Source organism: Bolinopsis microptera, chromosome 3 (assembly GCF_026151205.1).
Source record: "Bolinopsis microptera isolate Bmic1 chromosome 3, MBARI_Bmic_1.0, whole genome shotgun sequence".
In the NCBI taxonomy this organism is placed as follows: domain Eukaryota; kingdom Metazoa; phylum Ctenophora; class Tentaculata; order Lobata; family Bolinopsidae; genus Bolinopsis; species Bolinopsis microptera.
Window position 1 is genome coordinate 9,147,559 of NC_087074.1, and position 21,367 is coordinate 9,168,925.

Here is a 21,367-nt window from a genome sequence, read left to right on the forward strand (position 1 = left end):
CTCACCTACGCAATAAAATGTTACATAACCGGCCACTATGGTTCCTCAAAGTATGCATATTGATTCCTTCATGATTCTTAAAATAATGTGAATTCCATTAGTTGATATTCGTCATTACGTCAATAAGACGTGATAATTCCATCCTAAATATCCGAACTTCGTTACAATCCCCTACCAGTCTCTAACGGCCGACATAAAGCAAATTACTCGGGACTCCTAATTTCTGTCGTGTTGGATCGTGGATAGCTACTTCCTTAATTCGAGGTCACATTTCTATTTCCTCTCTCTCTCTTTCCTCTGTGTTTGTCATGGATCTAATTTGAGCGTGTCCCCTGTTGAGTGTAGAATGTTGCGTGTTGCCCGTAATTACATCCAGTAATATACGTGAGTGTGTCCGGGCAGAGCTGCACCGTGTTGGTTGGAATTCGAGTTATTTATTTATTGAGGTATTTGTATGGCTCTCTCCGCTCTAAATGCTCGGATTGTCTCCCATTGACACTGATTCTTCCAGAGCATCCCTCACTCCTACACCCACACTCGGCCTCGTACGTTAGTTCGTCTGTGTGTCAGCTACTGTGTCAGTTACTTCGTAGCACTACTGTAGCACATTGCACTCACTTAGTATCACGACTGTAGCACATTGCACTCAACACAAATTATCACCAGCTCCCCCACGTACATAGAGACTGAGTTTCCTCCAAGTTTCCTCCTACGCCGAGAAGCAGAGAGTTTCCTCTCCTATTCCTTTCCTCCTTTTCACCTATTCCGGGTTCCCCTCTAGCTCTACTATCCAGCAGGCTATGTGGCTACTGTGTGGTTACTATGTAGCTACTATTAGGTTACTATGAGGTTACTATGTGGTTACTATGTAGCTACTATTAGGTTACTATGTGGCTACTATGTGACTACTATTAGGTTACTATGTGGATACTATGTGGCTACTATGTGGCTACTATGTGGATACTATGTGGTTACTTTGTGGCTACTATGTGGCTACTATGTGGATACTATGTGGCTACTATGTGGCTACTATGTGGATACTATGTGGCTACTATGTGGCTACTATGTGGCTACTATGTGGCTACTATTAGGTTACTATTAGGTTACTATTAGGTTACTATTAGGTTACTATTAGGTTACTATTAGGTTACTATTAGGTTACTATGTGGCTACTATGTGACTACTATTAGGTTACTACGTGGCTACTATGTGGATACTATGTGGCTACTATGTGGCTACTATGTGGTTACTTTGTGGCTACTATGTGGCTACTATGTAGCTACTATGTGGCTACTATGTGGCTACTATGTGGCTACTATGAGGTTACTATGACGTTACTTAGACGTTACTATGAGGTTACTTTGACGTTACTATGAGGTTACTATGAGGTTACTATGAGGCTACTATGTGGTTACTTTGTGGCTACTTTGTGGCTACTATGTGGTTACTTTGTGGCTACTATGTGGATACTTTGTGGCTACTATGTGGCTACTATGTGGCTCCTGTCCGATGTGTCAATAATGTACTAGTCATTGTTGTCCGGCTTGCTACATTAATGAATATCACTTTACAAGGCAACAATTCTATTATACGTTTAGCTAATTGTAGAGACTAATAAATGAGATGTAGTTATCATGGGGCCTGGTTACAGAAAAAATAAAGCGAACCTGTTGGTCCACATCGCGGTTTCACATTAGTTAGGATAGAATAAAACGGCCGGAATAGAAAAAGTTTCTAAGTAGTTCACTATTCTGTCCCCCGTGTGTTTGTAACTTGTTATAACTGTAACTGTGACTTCTTTTATTTAGGAATTACAGTCTGACCCAGCTGTCTGTAGCTTTGTTAACAATTAACTTAACGAAAACATATATTACACTGCTTACTGCTTCTTTACTCCTCTTTTTATATTTTTGCGCTTATCCTACTACACCAGTTATTTTTTAAAAGTCTTATTTTCTTGACCCAAATTTAATCAGACGCCCAAGATAATATTAAAAAGATTTACAGTAAATTCCAGTTTGTTTTGCTCAGCTCTATTTTACAGAGCTGCGGACCCAGCTGCACACTTGCTACTCACAACATGTTAAAACCACACGATAAATTCGGTCGCAAACAACCGTGTTTAACATTCCAACACAATTTTGCACCTTTTACGAACCTTCTGACTTCTCGCTAGGGAAAAGAAACGCCGCCAGTGTTAAAAACTACCTGCATTTTCCCCGGTACTTAGTAGAATAAAACGTACGTTGCTTGGTGACCGTGGTATTTATCTTCACTGTTAGTTACCCTGACTTCACCGTTTGAAAGTAATTCCTATGCTGAGTAGCGCTGTGAGTAGAAGAGAGAGAGAGAAACAGTGACCACATGTTTTTGTATGTTTTTGATATTTGATCTCCGCACTTGCGCACCTCTCGTATTTCTTGTTGTTTGTACTGAGCTCTCTCCACAGCCTTTATTACAGCCGGGGGGCAGCTGGGGCAGCGGTTAACATCGCTGTGTGAACTTAATATTATGTTTAGCTCTCAATATTATATGTTCTTTTTTAAGTTTTATCTATACATTACTTCTTTCTGTTTAAACTTACCGACACCACGTAGATTAGTGTTTATAATTTACGATGATGGCTCGTTTTTAAATTCAAATTTTTGGTTTTTATGTCTCACGTTGGGTAATTACTACAGAGTCTTGTGGGAAGGATCTTCTGCCCTTCTTTACATATTTGTTTACATTCTTTTGTGTGGTTAACTTTGTTTATAACGGGTTATTGTAACCCGTTACCCTGGTTATAATCAAATTGCGATGTAGCCATCAACATGCTACAATGTGGTCTTACATTCGTCTCTAATCTAAAAATGACTTAATCCAGTCGGTTTATTATTATAACTATTAAAGCCCCTTGCTGGGATCATGGACTGAATGACATATTCTCCACTAGATCATTTCTATTGTTCCTCGTGTTTATTTCATGATCAAAATAATCAAATAAAACTTCTCCCAGTGGAAAGGATGGAGTTCCTCCGCGCGGAACAACAGCAGGCAGCGGAGCAGTTCAGCGACAAGAAACAAGTCTGGATCAATGACAAGGATCATGGCTTCGCCAAGGCTTCCATCATTAAGGACGATGGGGAAAATGTTCTCGTTCAAAATACCGTAACAATGCAGGTGAGATCAATTTTTGATTCGGGTTTTCTCAGTATGAATTTATAAGAAAGAAAGATACAAAGTCTCCTGCCGTTATTGAGACGTCTTTAAATTCCGGTACTGATTCAACACTTCACACGAGTGCTCGATGCAATATTGCAATAAAATCTAAATTCCCATTAATCGCCAACAATCTGCACTAAGTTATTATATAAAACAAACACCGTCAATAGAAGACGTAGAAGCAACACAACATTAATAATTATCAATTAGCTAGTTGAGTGACCTGCATCTGGTCGTTAGCAGTATCCAGCGTTGCTGGTGAGGGGTGTGGTGTACGTCAGACGCCTTTACCAATTGTTACGAACATATCCTCAATCCTTTATCTAATTATCACACTAATTTATCTGGCTTGCTTTCCGCGACTCCGCATATTTTAGAGCTCTGATATAGGCACTGAGTGTTGAGATACATAATGTTTTTTAGAAGCGTTGTGTTGGACAAATCAAGCGATAAATAACTGGATATGATCTGAGCTTAATAGGCTGTTTATTGTTTCAACATGAAAATAAAACTGTCTAGACCTTCAATTAGAATTTCCGTATTCCTTTCCGAACTAATCAATTCTGGATACTTCTACGGAACTTTCGAGATTCGATTGCTCCGGAGTCCTGGACTTTACACAAAACTGAATTCCATACCTTCAAAACATTAGCTTCGTCTCCACACGAGGAACAGCCAATAAATGTGTGTTTGTTTCAGGAAATAACAGTAAAGAAGGAGGATATCCAGCAGATAAACCCCCCTAAGTTCGAGAAACTGGAGGATATGGCTAACCTGACATACCTGAACGAGGCTAGTGTCCTTCACAACCTCCGACAGAGATACTTCTCATCCATGATCTACGTAAGTGAACTTGGAACAGGTCATCATAATAACCTGATATTTAACTATTCCATTAGTTGTATATATAATATTACATTAAGAATAAATTGTTTTAAGTCTGTTGATGACTATAAACTTTGACATTGATACCGATCATGCTTAAGCATTTTGATCTCACTCGTGATATAATTGCAGCTGTAATAATATATATTGTAATGTCTAGTGTGACCAATGTCAAACACCTACTACAGTGTTGAGTGTTTGTATCAAGTGCTTTAACTGTGATTAAGGAGTCTGAACATTTGTTAGTTAACAGCTTTTAGACAAGCCTGCTCTAAATTCTAAATCATTGTTGTAAATACAGTACATTTTTTTCCATCTCTAACTCCCAGTATTTCAACCCACGGATTACGGGAAAGTGTAAAATTTTGCCGACATATCTTGCAGAGAAAAATGCTGCATCAGGGATGTGATATATAATATACCGTGTTAAGTTAGATTTTAATATTTACGGAGGTGGGCGTGTCCTCTACAGTAAAATACCGGTGAGCCCGTACGACAGGGAAAAGCGCGCAGGGCTCGCCGCTCAAGATACCGAAGTGCACTAATGACTCAGAATAGTCTAACTGACCCCAGAATAGCACACCTTCCCCGAAAGTATAACCTCTTATGAAATCGAAACCTACAATTTGTAAAACATGGCGCACGTCAAAAGTTCCCTATTTTGTGGGCTACACCCGTTTAATGTAATGTCGAGTGTGTTCGGTTTAACGTAATTAGATCCGCAAACTCTCTCTGAGTTTTACACCCGCACACTTGTACAATGACGTATTGTTGGAGAAAACTTGTGTGTTCAGTGTCAGAATATAAGGGTGTGGAGTCTTGTTTCCGTTTAAACTTGTCATCGTGGAGTCACATATAAGGATTACGTTATTATGGCTGACGGAAGCTCAAAAATTACAAAGTTGTTGCCACCGAACGTCGAACTTTGAACCAATAATTGGACCCTGTTTTATCCTTCCCATAGACTCCAGGTCTCTGTGTAGAATGAATCCTGGACTCAGAGACTGACCGCCGTATTTGATTATACCGACCATATGGTGTCTGGTATGATGTGGTGGCGAGAAGTTTTAAGATGCTTAATTCCGGTGAAAGATGACACTGTACTTTGTAGAATTATCTGGGAATGAATGGATTGTGCCTTGTGCTGATTTAGCACATTCCATTGTGTGATTTCATGTTTTCCACTTACATATAACTAACAGGCCCATAAAAGGTAAACTAAGATTTAACGCTAATTATATAATGACCAGTCTTCACCCCCCCCCCCCCCAAATATATATCTTCAAAATGTTTGAAACCTACAAAACCCCCGAAGTGGTAACTTTGAAAGGGTGTCTGACGTAGATTGGATCAACTCTGTATGTAAACAGGATCTCAGGGGATGTTCCAGTCGTTAAAATGTCTGTGCTACACTCTACTCCACCCGTAGAATTGTTAAATATCAACGCATAACTTAATAGGAGGCTTCCGTTGTTATATCGTGATAGGATCTCTATTGTCCTGAGTGTTGCCACTCGTCAAGGATAAATAGCCGATGATGTTTAACGGCATCTCTGGGATTTTATTAACCCCTCTTATTTCTTCAGACCTACTCTGGCATCTTCTGTGTGGCTGTCAACCCTTACGCTAGACTGCCCATATACACTAAAGAAGTGATCAACTCTTACCGTGGAAAGAGGTACCGCCACACTTTCATCTTAACTTCTAATGCTTCGACCCTCCTCGGGAACTGCTGACCTGCTTAATTTTAAAATCAGTTAAACATTAAGTAATATGTCTGGAATGTGATTTAACTTCATGACACAGCCTACTTGTTATTTTGAGACTCCTACTAAAATGCAGTCACTGAAAAGTAAGGCTGACAAAATTTGACGTTGTAATTGAAGAATACAGAAGCGTCTCATAATATAATTTTCTCTGCACCTGACAGGAAGTAGCATTGTTGCGCAACTGCAGCCAAAATAATTTTGTGCACAATTCCATAATTACTAAACCAACATCCTAAATCAGGCGTACGGAGATGCCCCCTCATATCTACACCGTTGCTGACGAATCTTACCAAACCATGATCCAACAGAGGGAGAATCAGTCTATCCTTATTACCGGAGAATCCGGTGCTGGAAAAACAGAAAATACCAAAAAAGGTATCATTCAATATTTTCTGTTTGACACGAAGTATAGTTAATGAGAAAGTTTGTTCATGCATTATCCCAGATAAACTCTTGATAATGTAATGTTATGTTTTTTGATAAAATGATATTTTTAAGGTAACAATTTCATTTTTTAATATAAAAAACGCATGAAATGTAAAAAAGGAGTAAAATAATGGCTGTGTAAACATCACTTGACCCTCTGCCTTGCCCAGTTATCCAATACTTTGCCTCAATTTGCGGGGTTGAGAGTAAAAGTACCGATGGTAGCAATCTGGATGAACAGCTTGTCCGATGTAATCCTGTCCTTGAGGCTTTCGGAAACGCCAAGACTATCAAGAACGACAACTCTTCCAGATTCGGAAAATTCATCCGTATTCATTTCGGAACCCAGGGCAAAATCCATAGGTAAATTAATGATTTATTATGCATGCAGTTTAGTTTTGTACTTAACACTACATCTTCAGTTGTATCCTACTTCGCATCAGTCTGTGGAGTGGGTGATCAGGTTGGCCAAAGCAACAGTGACCCTGAGTCCCCGGAAGGAAAAACCACACTTGACCAGGCCCTTGTCCGATGTAATCCTGTCCTTGAGGCGTTCGGAAACGCCAAAACCCTGAAAAACGACAACTCCTCGCGATTTGGAAAGTTTATAAGGATACATTTTGGTGGTACCGGGAAGATTCATAGGTAACACGAGTTGCTGATCGCTGAAGTGCGATAGTGTGTCATCCCGTTTTGTGAAGCTGTCTTTCCTAATGAACTCTATAGCTAAAGTTTGATTTTACTGCTGTTTGAATTCTTCAATCAATGACTGAGTGAAGAACGCGGTATTTTGACAGAGTGATTTTGTTTCGCGAGAGGGAAAAAGGTCAATTCAAAGGAACCGGCTTACTTTGAAATGAATACATTTTTTGCTTTTTGTGTGCGAGGTTTGCAGTGTGAAGTTGTGTGAAGTTCAGAAGTTGTGTGAATTGTGTGAAGCCGAACCAGCTACATATACCGCTATTCTTAAATTCTTGCTAAAGATAATCGCTAACAGGAATCGCTAAAGGGAATCGCTAAAGGGAATCGCTAAAGGGAATCGCTGATTATTGCGTTGCTGTTACTCGATTCTAATACTTATCATTAAACCAACTCTCTTATCATTAAATCAATCATTAAATTCCTTTAAATGTGGTTCAAACTAGTGATGTGATGAACTATTTTCAATTATGAACTGGACTTGTTTCCATTTAAAAAGACTCTTAAAAACTATCTTACCCAATAATTTCCACCCAGTGCTGACATAGAGAGGTATCTTCTGGAGAAGGCAAGAGTAACTTATCAGAACCCTGATGAGAGATCTTTCCATATCTTCTATCAGATGCTCAAGGGAATGAACGCTGACGAGCGTGAGTATTCGGAGAATCTTGGTGTTTCTTTATAAATCATAAACCGCCCGACTTGTTTTTCCTGTCTAATATAGGAATTTGATGGTGATATAAGCGGGATATAGATGGGAATGTAATCAATGTTTTTTAATTATTTTAAAACCTACCAATCTTCCTAACCCATGGATCATATCTTAGTTAACATGGATAATATCTTAGTCAACACTATTCAACACACTTGTCTAATAAGACATGAACAGATCTTGTTTTACAGTAAAGGACTGCCTGTTGACCAACAGTCCCAACAATTACGCGGTGCTCAGTAACGGAGATGTCATCGTTGACAGTCTGGCAGATCCAGATCTCTTCCTGGAGACCCAACAGTGCATGGGTGTCCTCAACTTCTCCAGTTAGTACTTCTTCACCCCAAATTCTTTCTTTAAATTTTTTCCATTTCACCCTTTTGTAAAAAGGCAATAGTGAAAGGTTACGAATGGAGGTTTTTGCAGAAAAACGTGGATTTTGGAGATTGCGGTAGGTGGGTCAAATATATGTCGTGTTCCTTGCTTACTTCCGTTCGTTACCAAGCAACGAAAAAGTTGCGCGCGTGCGAGAATTGCTTGCGGAGATGTGATGTATAGATAGCCTGTGATCTATGAATGCGCGGCGCGACTGTGTTTTAATGTATATGATGCATGTAATTTGTATAATATTACTATTAGGTAATACACCCAATTTGTACGTGGCACGTGTAGTGTATTGATGTGTATACTCGAGTATAGTTTACCTTTGCTGATAATTTCTTGAATTACAGATACAAGTTAAGTTCTACGGCAATTGAACTGAATTTCAAGTGTTTCCCGTATTTGATGCATAATTTATCAATATTATTATCATGAAGATTGAAGTGAGCTGATCGGAGCTTATACTTAAATTTATAGTAAATGTGGAATGGAAATCTAGCGTCCGCCAAAACGAAACAACGGGCGCAATTCTTGTTAAATTCTTAAATTCAACTTTAACTGTGAACGTTGTACAATGTACGTTTTAGACGGTTTTTCACTTAGGTATTCGTAGCAACTACCAAATTTCCGACCTGGCTTCGTCCAATTACACCAATTATCTTTGCCCGAAGTTGACTATTAGTACTATAAGTACTAATTGTAAATAGTCAATCAATACTAGCCTTTGACACGAACCTGATTACCATTGTTCTTGTTAGTTATCCTAACGGAATGCTATATAATATTGCTATACGTTAGTCGGCATTCGTCACAATGAAAATGTCATATTCGTATCATAACTTTTGATACGTTAACTCTGACCAATTCTTATATTTGACACATTATAAAGTATACAGTTAAAACGTGGTACGAAACTGAGTTTTTTATGAACGGAATAACAGATACCTCATTACCAAATTATGTTATAATTATTTCACGATCTATCACACTATATGCTAACTGTTACCCATCACTAACGGTTACCCCTCACTTATCGTTACCCCTCACTAATCGTTACCCCTCACTAATCGTTGCCCCTCACTAATCGTTACCCCTCACTAACCGCTACCAAACTTTCAGAGGAACTACAGAGGAAGATATTCAGGTTCGCTGCTGGAGTACTACATCTTGGTAACACCCAGCTGAAGTCCAACAAGAGAGATGAGGGTTGTACCATTGATGACGCTCAGGTACGATTTGGGAGAGAGTTGATTTTTAGGTGTTTTTAGGGTTTAAAATTTATTCGGTATTATCATTAACTTAATGACTGATGATTTGGTTCTTTATAAAGATTAAAATAGATGGTCGATGTGACTTTTAGTGTGTTCGGTATTATTGTAAAGTTAATGGCTGATGACTTTGATTTGATATCATGTCCTAAGTCTTCAATTGGTGTGCATTCCATACACCGCAAAAGGTTTTCTGCCCGCTAATATAGTAATATAGTAATATATTAGCAGTATTGAATATTTACTAAATACTTCACAGTGGATCGACAAAGCTTGCCACATGTTTGGTGTAAACGCTGTCGAGATGACCAAAGCTCTGATCAAACCTAGGATCAAAGTAGGAAACGAGTACGTCCACAAGGGTCAGAACGCAGAACAGGTTAGTCGGTCGTGGTCACCAGCTTCAATACCGTCTCTTAATAGTAAGCTTAGTCAGTCGTGGTCACCAGCTTCAATACCGTCTCTTAATAGTAAGCTTTAAGTCCCAACTTCTACAATGCCAAATAGTGGACAAAATAGGTTGGTATGAGATGGCTCTAATTTCTAGATTACGACAGTTACCCTACTTCAGGTAAAATACAGTATCAATGCCCTTTGTAAGAGTGTGTTCGAGAAGCTGTTTAAACTTGTTCTGGACATGTGTAACGAGACACTCGAGACCAAACTCAGGAAGAACTTCTTCATTGGTGTTCTTGATATTGCTGGATTCGAAATCTTCGAGGTAAGTTGGTTTCTCTAACCTGTATGAATAAATAAACAGTGATATCCCCAGTTTCCTGTTCTCCTCGTTGTATCGTTTTCATGATTTTGTTTCTAATGTGATCACGTGGTTAAACACAGTTCTTTCTCAGTTCAACTCGTTCGAGCAGCTGTGTATTAACCTTACAAACGAGAAGATCCAGCAGTTCTTCAATCACCACATGTTCACATTAGAGCAGGAAGAATACAGGAAGGAAGGTATCAAGTGGGACTTCATCGACTTCGGGCTGGATCTGGAGCCAACGATTGAGCTCATTGAGAAGGTTTGTCCAAACTTAATTTGTACAAACAAACTTTTAATTTGTACAATAACTTAATTTTGTAAAGTGTGACTCCTACCGTCTCTTGGGTTACTCAGTTTCTGGCAGTTTGGTGCCTGCCAAATATCGAAACTTATCGGGCAGAGCTTTGGCATGTAAGTGTCAAATTGGAACTTGAGAATATTTAATTGAGGATAATAATAATAATATGTTAAGGAAACCACATTACGGGTATTATGCTCGCGAGTTAGTTACAATAAATGTAAAGTGTTGAAATGTTGTAAATACCCTTTATCTCAGAATATGGGAGTGTTTGCGGTCATGGACGAGGAATGTATCATGCCAAAAGCTTCCGACCAGACCTTCCTCTCAAAACTTACCCTCTGTCACAACAACAAACATCCTAAATTCCTTAAACCATCCGCTAAGAGTGAGTTATCTAAATTTTCAGTTAAAATTGTCAAAAACAGATCTGTGAGAGCATGTTAAAATCCTTCCTTAGGATTTTATCGTTTTTATTACGATTCCTGTTAAGTTAACCATGGCTTTTTCAGGCTCGATGGGTATAAACCCAGTGCACTTCCAAGTAATCCATTACGCCGGAGTTGTTGGCTATAACGTCGACGGTTGGTTAGACAAGAACAAGGATCCTCTGAACGAAAATGTTGTCGAGGTTTGTGTACAATTTTTCTCAAGAATTGTGAGCGTTGAATATTCAAATTATAACCTGAATATCCTACGCTTCCCAAAATGTCTGGTTTCAAATTGAGTAGTCTGGTTTTGGATGTAAAATAAATTTAGACACGAAAACCTGCAACCGGTTCTGAGGATACTCAGGATCTTTTCGTTCCGGGTGTGGAGTCCAGTGTCTACTAAAATGTCTACGAAAATGTCTTCGAACTGTAGCCTGCTCTGCTATTTGTGCTGTTGAAAGAGATAATATTCCCTCTTTGAACAGCACACATAATAAAATAACGATGATAAAACGAAAATATCCATGAGAATTGTTCCAACTTTTACAATTATTTTACACAATTATCCATCACAGCTGTTCGTTAAGAGTAAGGACCCCGTATTCAGCAAGCTCTTCGAAGCTCCAGAGGTAGCTCACACTGGCCGAGGACGTAAGAAGGGAGGATCCTTCCAGACGGTGGCCATGATCCACAAACAGGCTGTGGAGCACCTCCTCAACACCCTCCAACAGACCACACCTCACTTCATCAGGTTACTTTATTTCCTTGTAAGGTCAACAACACAGCCTGCAGCAACATTTTGTCACATTCTGGGGAGTTTTTGTAGCTGTTTTTTTGGTGTCTCGATGTCTTTCCAAATTGCTGAGATATTATCCCCTGCACACGTTGCTGTCTGATGATGCATCATCCCAGCAGCAGCAGACGTACTAAAACAAGTTATCTAGCAAATATTTCTGGAGAATTGTTGACCAAAAAGGAGTCCCGACATATGATCTATCATAAAAATTTATTAAACTCAGTCAAACAGACGAAGCCAAACCAAAGTTTAAAATTCTGCCAAAGCTCAACCAATCAGATAAAAACTGAATCCTAACTAAATTTTGACGCGTGCCTGTCTCAAAATGTTCGTCGAAAACTGATAGTGATAGCTAGACGCGATGCTTTTAGAGTTTTACAAATATGTAGCACTTGCTAGTGGCGATAAAATCAGTTAAACTTTAACTATAAATCTCCAGGTGTATCCTGCCCAACATGAAAAAGAAGAGCGGTATTATTGAGGCTAAACTTGTTCTCGAACAGCTCAGGTGCAATGGTGTACTTGAAGGTATCCGTATTGTCAGAAAGGGATTCCCTAACCGTCTCCTTTATCAAGAGTTCGTCCAAAGGTTGGTACATTTAATCTAATATAGCAAATCTCTCGCCTTCCACCAATATACATTATACATGATACACACATTACATAGTACATACATACAAAAAATTAATGTTACTTTTGCTTTTGTTACTTTTGTTATGTTGTGTGTTCACATTTTCACAACATTAGGTGGAGTTTATAATGATCTTATTTTCAGGTATACAATTCTTGCCCCCAAGGCTATACCAGCTGGCTTTGTTGATGGAATGAAGGCCACTGAGAAACTTGTTGAGGCCCTGAATCTAGAGGAGAATGAATTCCGAATGGGTTACAGCAAGGTAATTATCACTTTCAATTTATACACAAATTTGCTCGCGCAAAACAGCGATATACACAAATCGAAATCACACGATGAAATTTTAAATAGCTTGGATTGTAAACTTTCATTATTCAGATCTTCCTTCGAGCCGGTGTGATCGGATCTCTAGAAGATAAGCGTGATGAGAGAGTAAAGGAGGTTCTGATCGGATTCCAGACCCTTGCAAGAGGCTGGCTGGCCAGGAAGAGGTTCAGGAAGCTTCTAGACCTGAGAGTAGGAGTGCTCGTTGCTCAGAGGAACACAAGACAGTACTTCATTCTGAGGAAATGGCAGTGGTGGAGACTGTTCACCAAGGTCAAACCACTCCTCTCCGTCACCAGGTGTGTAGAGAAAATATTACTTACTTGTACTTGAAAAGGTCTCCTCCTAGTCGTTGGAGTGGCCTGCACCACATAGTAACTCCTTTCTCCGATGTATTAGGCCTCTCCAATGTACCCTGTTTGTTGCTTGTTGTTCTGCATCTTCTATCGTGATGTTATCGACACCTGTGAAGATTGCTGCATCCTCCCGGACACATGACAGCCAATTTTTCCGAGGTCTACCTCTTGATCTTTTACCATGCTTTGGGATCCAGTGCAGAAGATAGTTGGGTATTCTTTCTTCTGGCATCCTCACCACATGGCCAAACCATCGGAGCCTAGCTGCTCGTACGAAAGTATCAACAGGGGCGATGTTGGCCCGCTTACGTACGTCAGCATTAGATACGTGATAAAACCATTTGATTTTCAGGATTCTTCTCAGACATCTGTGATGGAACACCTCAAATCTTTTCATCTGCGTCTGTGTGGTATTCCATACCTCACTTCCATAAAGCAGTATAGTGAGGACAGCCGCTTTGTAGATCCTGATTTTAGTCGGTGTCTTGATGTTGCGACTGTACCATATACTGCTAAGCTGATAGAATGCCCCAGAGGCCTTCTGAATTCGAGCTGATAGTTCTTTGTCGATTGTTCCATCCGCACTGATGATAGCACCCAAGTAAGTGAAGCTGCTGACCTGCTGTATTGGGAGACCTTCCACATTGATGTCCATAGTGTCGTCTTTAGAAAACGGCCTCTGCGATGCACTTTTACTGACAGCCATGCTCTGTGTTTTGCCAGCATTAATCTTCAGACCCGCATAGGCACTGTATTTGCAGAGAAGGTCAGTGGTTTCCTGCAGCCCCTCTTTTGAGTTATCTAACATGGCCATGTCATCAGCGTAATCAGTGTCCAAGAGATGTTTCTCTTCTACCCCGGGGGCTGGCAGCTGTAATAGAGCCCCCTTACTAATGACGGTTCTTCAATAAATCTTTTGTCTTCTGAGATTGGTGCCTGTCCTTCTTTTTTCGAGGTCTTTGCCCAAGGATTTCCATGGAGACTTGTTGGACAGTTGTCTTGAAGTTGTCCCACATTGATTCCAGGTCAACCTCAGGTTCCAAACAGTCAAATTTGTTTCTCAGAACAATATTGTATTCGGAAACAAGTGAATGATCACGCAGATGCTCAATAGCAGGAATCTCAAGCTTACGATCCTGCTTCTTTTTCACTGACATAAGCTTCATTCTCAGTCGTGCTCTTACCAAATAGTGATCAGACCCAATGTCAGCCCCCCTACAAACTTTTACATTTAGCAAAGAGCCTCCAAACTTCTTACTGATACAGATATGGTCTATTTGGTTTACAGTACGACCATTAGGTGATCTCCACGTACCTTTATGTATATCCTTTTGCTGAAACATAGTGCCACCGATGGTAAGTTGGTGGGCAATGCAAAAGTCCAACAATCGGGTACCATTGTCATTTGATGAGCTGTGAAGCGAGTGTCCACCAATGACACCTGACATAGAACTGCAGTCCGATGTGACCTTAGCATTAAGATCACCGAGCAGTAATTTTAAATCATGTCGGGGTAGCTCATCGAATGCACTTGACAACTGCTGGTAGAATTCATCCTTATCATTATCTGAAGCCCCCTCAGTTGGCGCATATGCCACAACAACAGAGATGTTCAGGTGTTGACTATGCAGCCTTGCACTCAACAAACGGTCAGATATTGGTAGATAGGAAATTAATGAATTTTTAATCCTCTTTGAAAGGGTAAGACCGACACCTCGCCTTCTTATACCGTCCGTCCTCCCTGAATAAACAAGTAAGGAGCCATTATCCAGTAGCTCTGATCCAGTACCAGGCATATGGGTCTCAGTTATACCCAGCAAGTCCAACTTATACTCAGAGATATTCTGTGATAGCTGGAACAACTGACTTGAACTACTTGTCAGAGATAATACATTCCATGTCCCAAATGTAAGACCTGTTTTAGAATAATTCGCTGGCTGTTTCTTATTAGAGTCGGAGTCCACATGGGTGATCTGTGGAGAAATAAATCTGCTACAATGACGTGTTCTCCCAACACTCATCTGGCCACGGGGGTCCCTTAGGCTTTGCCCCGCCACCTTCATACTGGTATCATCCGTCCTTGCAGAGGGAGCCACACACCGTTTCTTGTTGTTACTTTGTGATGTTTCTGCAGCAAAATTTTTAGAGAGGAGAAGTTGCCAGCATCTCGCACCCGGTTTTTTATCGACCTTTGCCTGTCTAGATCCATAGTGTTTAGTTGCATGTCATCTGTTTATACTGGAGTCACCCAGGACAGATTACAATGCTTAATAGTAGCACCTCGAAAAGGATGTGATTCTTCATCACGCACTATGGTCATTGGAATAGGAGAGGTGATTGGTTACACGATCACTATTCCCTGAGATTAAAAATAATCTCTTGCCACCAAGAGAAAATATTAGGATAGAATAATATTTAGGATAGAATATTAGGATAGAATAATATTTTACAGTGGTCATGTCTGCTTTTTCAGAAGCTGTTTTGTTTTTAGGATCGGATTTAATTGTAGTTCATACATAAATTCTCCGTAGGCAAGAGGAAGAGTTCAAAGAGAAAGAAAAAGAGATCGAAAGAGCGAGAATACAAGCGGAAGAGTTCAAGGTTCATACTGATGATCTCCAGGCGAGACTGGACGCCGCCCTGACTGAGAACGGGAAAGTGAAGGACACCCTCACTAAAGAACAACAAGCTGCTATTGAAGCCGAAGAGCAGTGTACCAAACTTGAATCTATGAAATCCAAATTAGAAGATGAAGTGTCGGGCTTGATGGATCAGATAGATGAAGAGCAAGATAACAACTTCAAGATAAGCGCCCAGAAGAGAGCTCTGGAGGCTGAACTCTCGGATGTGAAATCTAACATAGAAATTTTAGAATCGAGTATCAAGACGGTTAGTGTGTGAATATTATTTTCTGTCCTTCTGGTTTTAATATCAGAAGTCAATTCTCCAAACTGCACTGATCTTACCTCATTATATTTCCCACTTTTATGAACAAAATTATTGAACCAGTGCTTTTCCAGAAAGACGCAGATCTGCATAGGAAGGACGAGGCTTTAACTGCTAAAGAGGGGGAATGTGCGAAGAAAGACGAAGAGATGAGAAGATTGGCTGATAAACAGAAGAGTCTGGAAGCTGCCATAACCGATCTTGAAGTGAGCCTTGCGTCCGCTTCCGAGAAAGCAGCCAGTTTGGATAGAGCCAAGAAGAAGGCAGATACTGAAGTCAAACGTAGGTGTTATTATACTTGGCATTGTTTGCTATTTGAAGCACTTTACCGTTAAATGTTCACGATAGATTGAACTGACCTAATTCCCTATGGAATTTCACTATTTCTCATGTCGTTACTTTTGTACTACTCAGGTTTGACCGAGGAGCTGGATAACGAAAGGCTCAACAAAGCTACTTTGGACAAGAACCTGAGGACCAAAGAAACCGAACTCAAAGACACAGTCGCCAAGCTTGAGGATATTTCCAAGTAATGACCATTCTTGTGGCAAATTCTCCTTGTAACATCCCTATAGTTAGCATTTCGTACAAATTCTTATGTTTAATTTAAAATTTGTGATAATAACACGATATTATCTCAGCGCCAAAGCACTTTGCGAGGCAGAGCTGAAGAAGCGCGAAGCTGAGTTGGCTCAATCGAACCAGCTGCTGGAAGAGGAACAAGAGGCCGGTCAGAAGAAAGATAGAAATGCTAAAGATCTGAACAACAAGATCCACGATCTTGAGGAAGAACTTGAGGTAGGATAACAGTTTTTAGGTTCATGCGAATGCAGTGATTTAGATTACAGTGTTTGTACATTTCACCTAGCGGATGAAAATACATGTTGGGTTATTGTTGGCGTAGTGTATCGCAATTTTAAACATAACTATACAGTATACAGTATACAGTATACACCTCGATGTTTAAATTTTATGTCTGTGTACCAAACTGGTACTGACAAGTCCTTCATAAACGCTTTATTTCAGGGCGAAAAAGCCGCCAAAGCCCGAGTAGAAAGACAGTGTAAAGAGCTGGATCGTGAATTACAGGATCTTAATGAGAGGTTGGAAGAAGCTGGAGGTGCTACTGCTGCTCAGGTTAATCCAGTTAAATCTTACTGTTCTGGTTTTACATATGGGCTATCATGATAGTTTAAAGTTTTTACCTAAATTCAGATAGTTTATGTTATCGAAATCAGGCATATAGCGATAAAATGAAAGCGTTTGCAATTGAAATCCGTGAATGACCCATCCATAAGTGACCATCCCGGCCCGTCAGCTGATGTTACTATAGTGTACAAATTTGAAGGAGTGTTACCAGGCAAACCACTCGGCTGTACAGACTCCTGCACAGAGACTATTATTAAGTTTGTAATGAGTTTACCTCTGTCAAACATCATTACATCAGCTATGGCAGGTTCCTGATTGATCTCGAATCTCGGGACACTGACATAAGTTGTTGAAAGTTAACCCGACATTTTCGTTTCGTTATCTTGTATCGTTCTAATGTAGCCTTTCTAGTATTTACACACAACCATGTCGGTGTTAGATTTATCCTATTCCTACAAAGTAATATGAATAACTGGTATTAATTGTCGTCTTTCCCTGGACTGATTCACTTAGTCTTTATTTACTCTTCATGATTTCTCTTGAATTACATGATCGATTTCGTTCATTAATAACTCGATTGATAGATTAATTGACGCTCCAACTTTCTTTAGATCGACGTGAACCGACGAAGGGAGGAGGAGATACAGAATTTGAAGAATGAACTCGAGAACTCCGAAAGGGAACATGGTGAGGCAGTTGATGGTCTCAAGAAGAAGCTTAATGAGACTCAACTTATGTTGGAAGAATCACAGGAGCTCGCCAAGAAGACTAAATTGAAGTGGGTATTCGTTTAAAATACTTTCTAGATTTACCATTCCACTAGATGATACTATTCTAGTGTCGAGTATAATACCTTCTCACAGAATGATTTGAATTAATCCCTTGAAAATAACTTTATTTCTCACGTATCATATCTCCAGGAACGACAAAGACCGAGCCGCTGCTAAGGGTGAGTTTGATGCTCTAAGCGAAGCCCACGACAACCTCCAAAAACAGAAATCAGCGCTGGAGAAAACAGCCAGAACGTTGGACGAACAGTTGGGAGACTCTAATAGTCGTTGTGCTACCATGGAAACAAATCTGAGGGACCTAGCTGATAAATACAACAAGTAAGATATTTTCTAAAGTTACAGTCGATGTTTAGAGGTTTTTCTATTAATAATATAGTAATATACTCGAGTAAATAATGTATATATATATATTTGAATTTTTAATTTAGCGCCATCAATGGTTGATATGAATAGGATGAGGCTTTTTAATTTATTGTCACTAAAACGAAATTTTCAGATTGGTTAAGGAGAACAACGAATTGTGTGCTCGTATCGAGGATATGGAAGTTAAAGAAGTTAACTTGAACCGAAGCAAAAAGGGCCTGCAAAACCAGATCGATGAGCTTAACAGCCAGATCGAAGTCGTTACTTCTGAGAAGAACGGTCTCGCAAATCAGCTGAAACAGGCTGCCTCCGAGATTGACAATCTACAGGAAGAGCTGGAGATGTCTATCAGCGAACGGGAGGACAAGGAGAGAATGCTTGGCCTCGCACAAAACGAGCTGATTGCTGTTAAGGGTGTTTGTGAAAGCGAACATGTACCCAGGATCGAAGAACTTGAAACTGAGAACAGGAAACTCCAGCTGAAGATTGCAGAATTGGAGGATACTGTTGATGAAGTTCAAACGAAGGCCAACCAAGCTGACAAGACGAGACAGCGTCTCACACTAGAGTTGGAGGATACAACTATTGAGCTTGATCGTGTGAAGAACGATCTGGGATCTATGGAGAAGAAACAGAGGAAGGTGGATCAACTGGTGAGCGAATGGAAGGCAAAATACGACCAGGAGACGACAAAGAACGAGGGTCTTGTCAGAGAGATCCAGAAGATCAACACTGATTCTATGAACATGAAGAACTCCAACACAGAGCTTCAAGATGAACTTGATAATGTGAAGCGACAAATGAAGTCACTCCAGGGTGAAAATGCTGATCTTATTGAACAGCTGGAGGGAGGCGGCAAAGCCACTCACGAGATTGAGAAACTGAGGAGAAAGTTGGAGGCAGAGAATGAAGAGCTAAGGAACCAGCTAGAGGAAGCTGAAACTCTTCTGACAATGGAGGAGAACAAGACCTCTAAGCTAACTCTAGAGCTTAGCCAGCTGAAAATGGAAATGGAGAAGAGGCTCGGAGAGAAGGACGAGGAGACCGACAAGGACAGAAAGAATCTGCTGAGACAGATCGACTCTCTGCATCAATCTATCGAGGATGAAACCAAGATTAAGAACGACCTGATGAAAGCCAGGAAGATGGCTGATACTGAGGTCGCTGGACTCCACGATGACCTTGACAATGCCGAGAAAACAATAGGAACTCTAAACAGTAACCTAGGCAAGCAGCAGAAGGCAATCAACGAGCTCCAAACAGCGCTCGAGGACTCTAACAAGAATGGAGAGAACCTCAAAACAGCGCTTATTAAGAGTGACAAGAAGGCCTCTACTCTTGCTAACGAGAAGAGCGATCTCGAAGCGGCAGTTGAGAGAGTCGAGAGACTCCTTAAGAGCATGGAGAACGAGAAAGCAGAGCTCACCGGTCAAGTCGCCAACCTCGAAACTCAGGTTTGTTTTATACAGAGAGTCCAGTGGTTAAAATACTAAATCATATAATTTTGCGATCTGGTGTAATTTTGTTGTTTTATGTTCACAATAACACTCTCACTACATTTCACTTTAGATAACTCTATGTTATATACGGTTTTTACGGTGTAACCGCTTTATATTGATTACATATTTTTGGCAATAATAATAACGATGTACACCCTGCAGCGTAATTCTGTGGAGAGCTCTCGTAAGAAGCTGGATGCAGAATGCCACCAGTTGCGTGACTCAATCGAGGATCTTGAGGAGGAAAAGAGGACTGCTGATACGATGACTCAACGAGCTAACGAGGCCCTTCACCGCACTCAGAGCGAACTAGCTGTAGAACAGGAAGCTAAGAGCAACCAAGAGAGAGCTTGCCAGACTCTTACCAGGAGAATTGTCGAACTTGAGGTAAAGATATATGAGGGCCGAGGGGTTGTCAGGTGTAGTTAATGTTATATATTATTACATTTGAAGATTTGTCACACTTAAGCTTTTGTCTGTGGTACATATTTGCATAATCAGTTCCTTTCAGAGCCAACTCGAGGACTTGGAACAGCAAGCAAGAAACGCTGGCAAGTCCAAGATAGCCGCCCTGCAGAACAAGGTCCGACAGTCTGAAGCTGATCTCGACAACGAGTCTAAGAGGCGCATGGACGCGGAGAAGGTAAGCTTTAAAAAACATCAAAACATCATTAGAAAACTAGATATACATTCATTCTCAATCGAGTTGTTTCTTTAAACATCAACTCAATATTCTACCATGCATAGTTTCGAGATTGTAAGTTATTCTCTCTATCAGGCTGTTAAGAAACTGGAGCGAGTGATCAAGGAGAACGCGTTCAACGCAGAGGAAGATCATAAGACGATCCAAAGACAGCAAGCAACTCTCGACATGAACAACACCAAAATCAAGACACTCAAGCGAAACATGGATGACTCTGTAAGGCTCACAATATAAGCAAAAATTCCGAAATTTCAAATTCTCAGTTTTCCTAGTTTTTTTCCATGTGTATGAGCTGAAACTGTTAACTGATAGACTCTTCTTTCCTCTTCAGGAGACTCAAGTGTCTCAGCTGCAATCCAAGCTGAGGAAGGCTCAAGCTGAGTTAGCAGAGGCCGAGGAGCGGGCGGATCTGGCTGAGAGCTCTCTAAGCAGAGCTGCTGGCAGGAACAGAGCGGCTGCTGGTCGAGTAGCTAGGACGGTAAGTAAAGAACTTGGTTAACAGCTACCGAAGTTAACTTCGGTATCCGCGCTGCTGATCAGTTTTAAGCGCTTTTACTGTCATCTACCTTGGCTAGATTTTTAATTATTTTATCCAGGAGCTCTTTGATTTGGTTAGCCCGACCAAACCTGGATCTGTAAGTGGACTGCTTACTGTGAATTTGAAGCACGTATCCCACGAGCATTTTGCAGCATACACAATTAATGAGGCCCAAATAATGAATGCTTTTATGTTCATATTCATAAAAAAGTACAACAATCAATTTACCGAGAGCATAAGCTTGAACGTTTTTGCATTACTATAACAGCTATGATTGAATCACTTTGGAGGTTTTCAGCATAAAAAAGGCAACATGCAAAGCAACGAAGCATTTTATGTTGTTGAAATTGTAAGAATCAAATGTCTCTATGTTCTCTGTACATTCATAGGCTGTTTTGCTTATCTTTCAAAAGTTTTTTTACCCGGTACTGC

The 21,367-nt window shown here is 40.3% G+C and overlaps 1 protein-coding gene across 8 annotated transcripts in view; it reads left to right on the forward strand.

Moving 5' to 3' along the window:
• LOC134812261 (myosin heavy chain, striated muscle-like) overlaps positions 1–21,367 on the forward strand; it is a 32,495-nt gene that overhangs the window by 8,473 nt on the left and 2,655 nt on the right. For 3 of the 8 annotated variants that reach the window (XM_063819540.1, XM_063819538.1, XM_063819543.1), the window contains exons 2-30: positions 2,999–3,162; positions 3,904–4,047; positions 5,676–5,767; positions 6,100–6,233; positions 6,455–6,647; positions 7,521–7,633; positions 7,887–8,021; positions 9,196–9,305; positions 9,604–9,723; positions 9,916–10,065; positions 10,196–10,366; positions 10,664–10,793; positions 10,918–11,036; positions 11,412–11,587; positions 12,072–12,221; positions 12,408–12,528; positions 12,645–12,889; positions 15,478–15,835; positions 15,967–16,174; positions 16,307–16,421; positions 16,534–16,690; positions 16,919–17,029; positions 17,653–17,819; positions 17,962–18,150; positions 18,329–19,649; positions 19,857–20,081; positions 20,206–20,337; positions 20,473–20,613; positions 20,729–20,875. In XM_063819540.1, the coding sequence (XP_063675610.1) occupies positions 2,999–3,162; positions 3,904–4,047; positions 5,676–5,767; positions 6,100–6,233; positions 6,455–6,647; positions 7,521–7,633; positions 7,887–8,021; positions 9,196–9,305; positions 9,604–9,723; positions 9,916–10,065; positions 10,196–10,366; positions 10,664–10,793; positions 10,918–11,036; positions 11,412–11,587; positions 12,072–12,221; positions 12,408–12,528; positions 12,645–12,889; positions 15,478–15,835; positions 15,967–16,174; positions 16,307–16,421; positions 16,534–16,690; positions 16,919–17,029; positions 17,653–17,819; positions 17,962–18,150; positions 18,329–19,649; positions 19,857–20,081; positions 20,206–20,337; positions 20,473–20,613; positions 20,729–20,875 (5,738 nt within the window). Of the gene's footprint in view, positions 1–2,998; positions 3,163–3,903; positions 4,048–5,675; positions 5,768–6,099; positions 6,234–6,454; positions 6,930–7,520; positions 7,634–7,886; positions 8,022–9,195; positions 9,306–9,603; positions 9,724–9,915; positions 10,066–10,195; positions 10,367–10,663; positions 10,794–10,917; positions 11,037–11,411; positions 11,588–12,071; positions 12,222–12,407; positions 12,529–12,644; positions 12,890–15,477; positions 15,836–15,966; positions 16,175–16,306; positions 16,422–16,533; positions 16,691–16,918; positions 17,030–17,652; positions 17,820–17,961; positions 18,151–18,328; positions 19,650–19,856; positions 20,082–20,205; positions 20,338–20,472; positions 20,614–20,728; positions 20,876–20,993; positions 21,033–21,367 lie in introns of those variants that run through there. The other 5 variants (XM_063819539.1, XM_063819536.1, XM_063819542.1 and 2 more) reach the window with 3 other exon arrangements.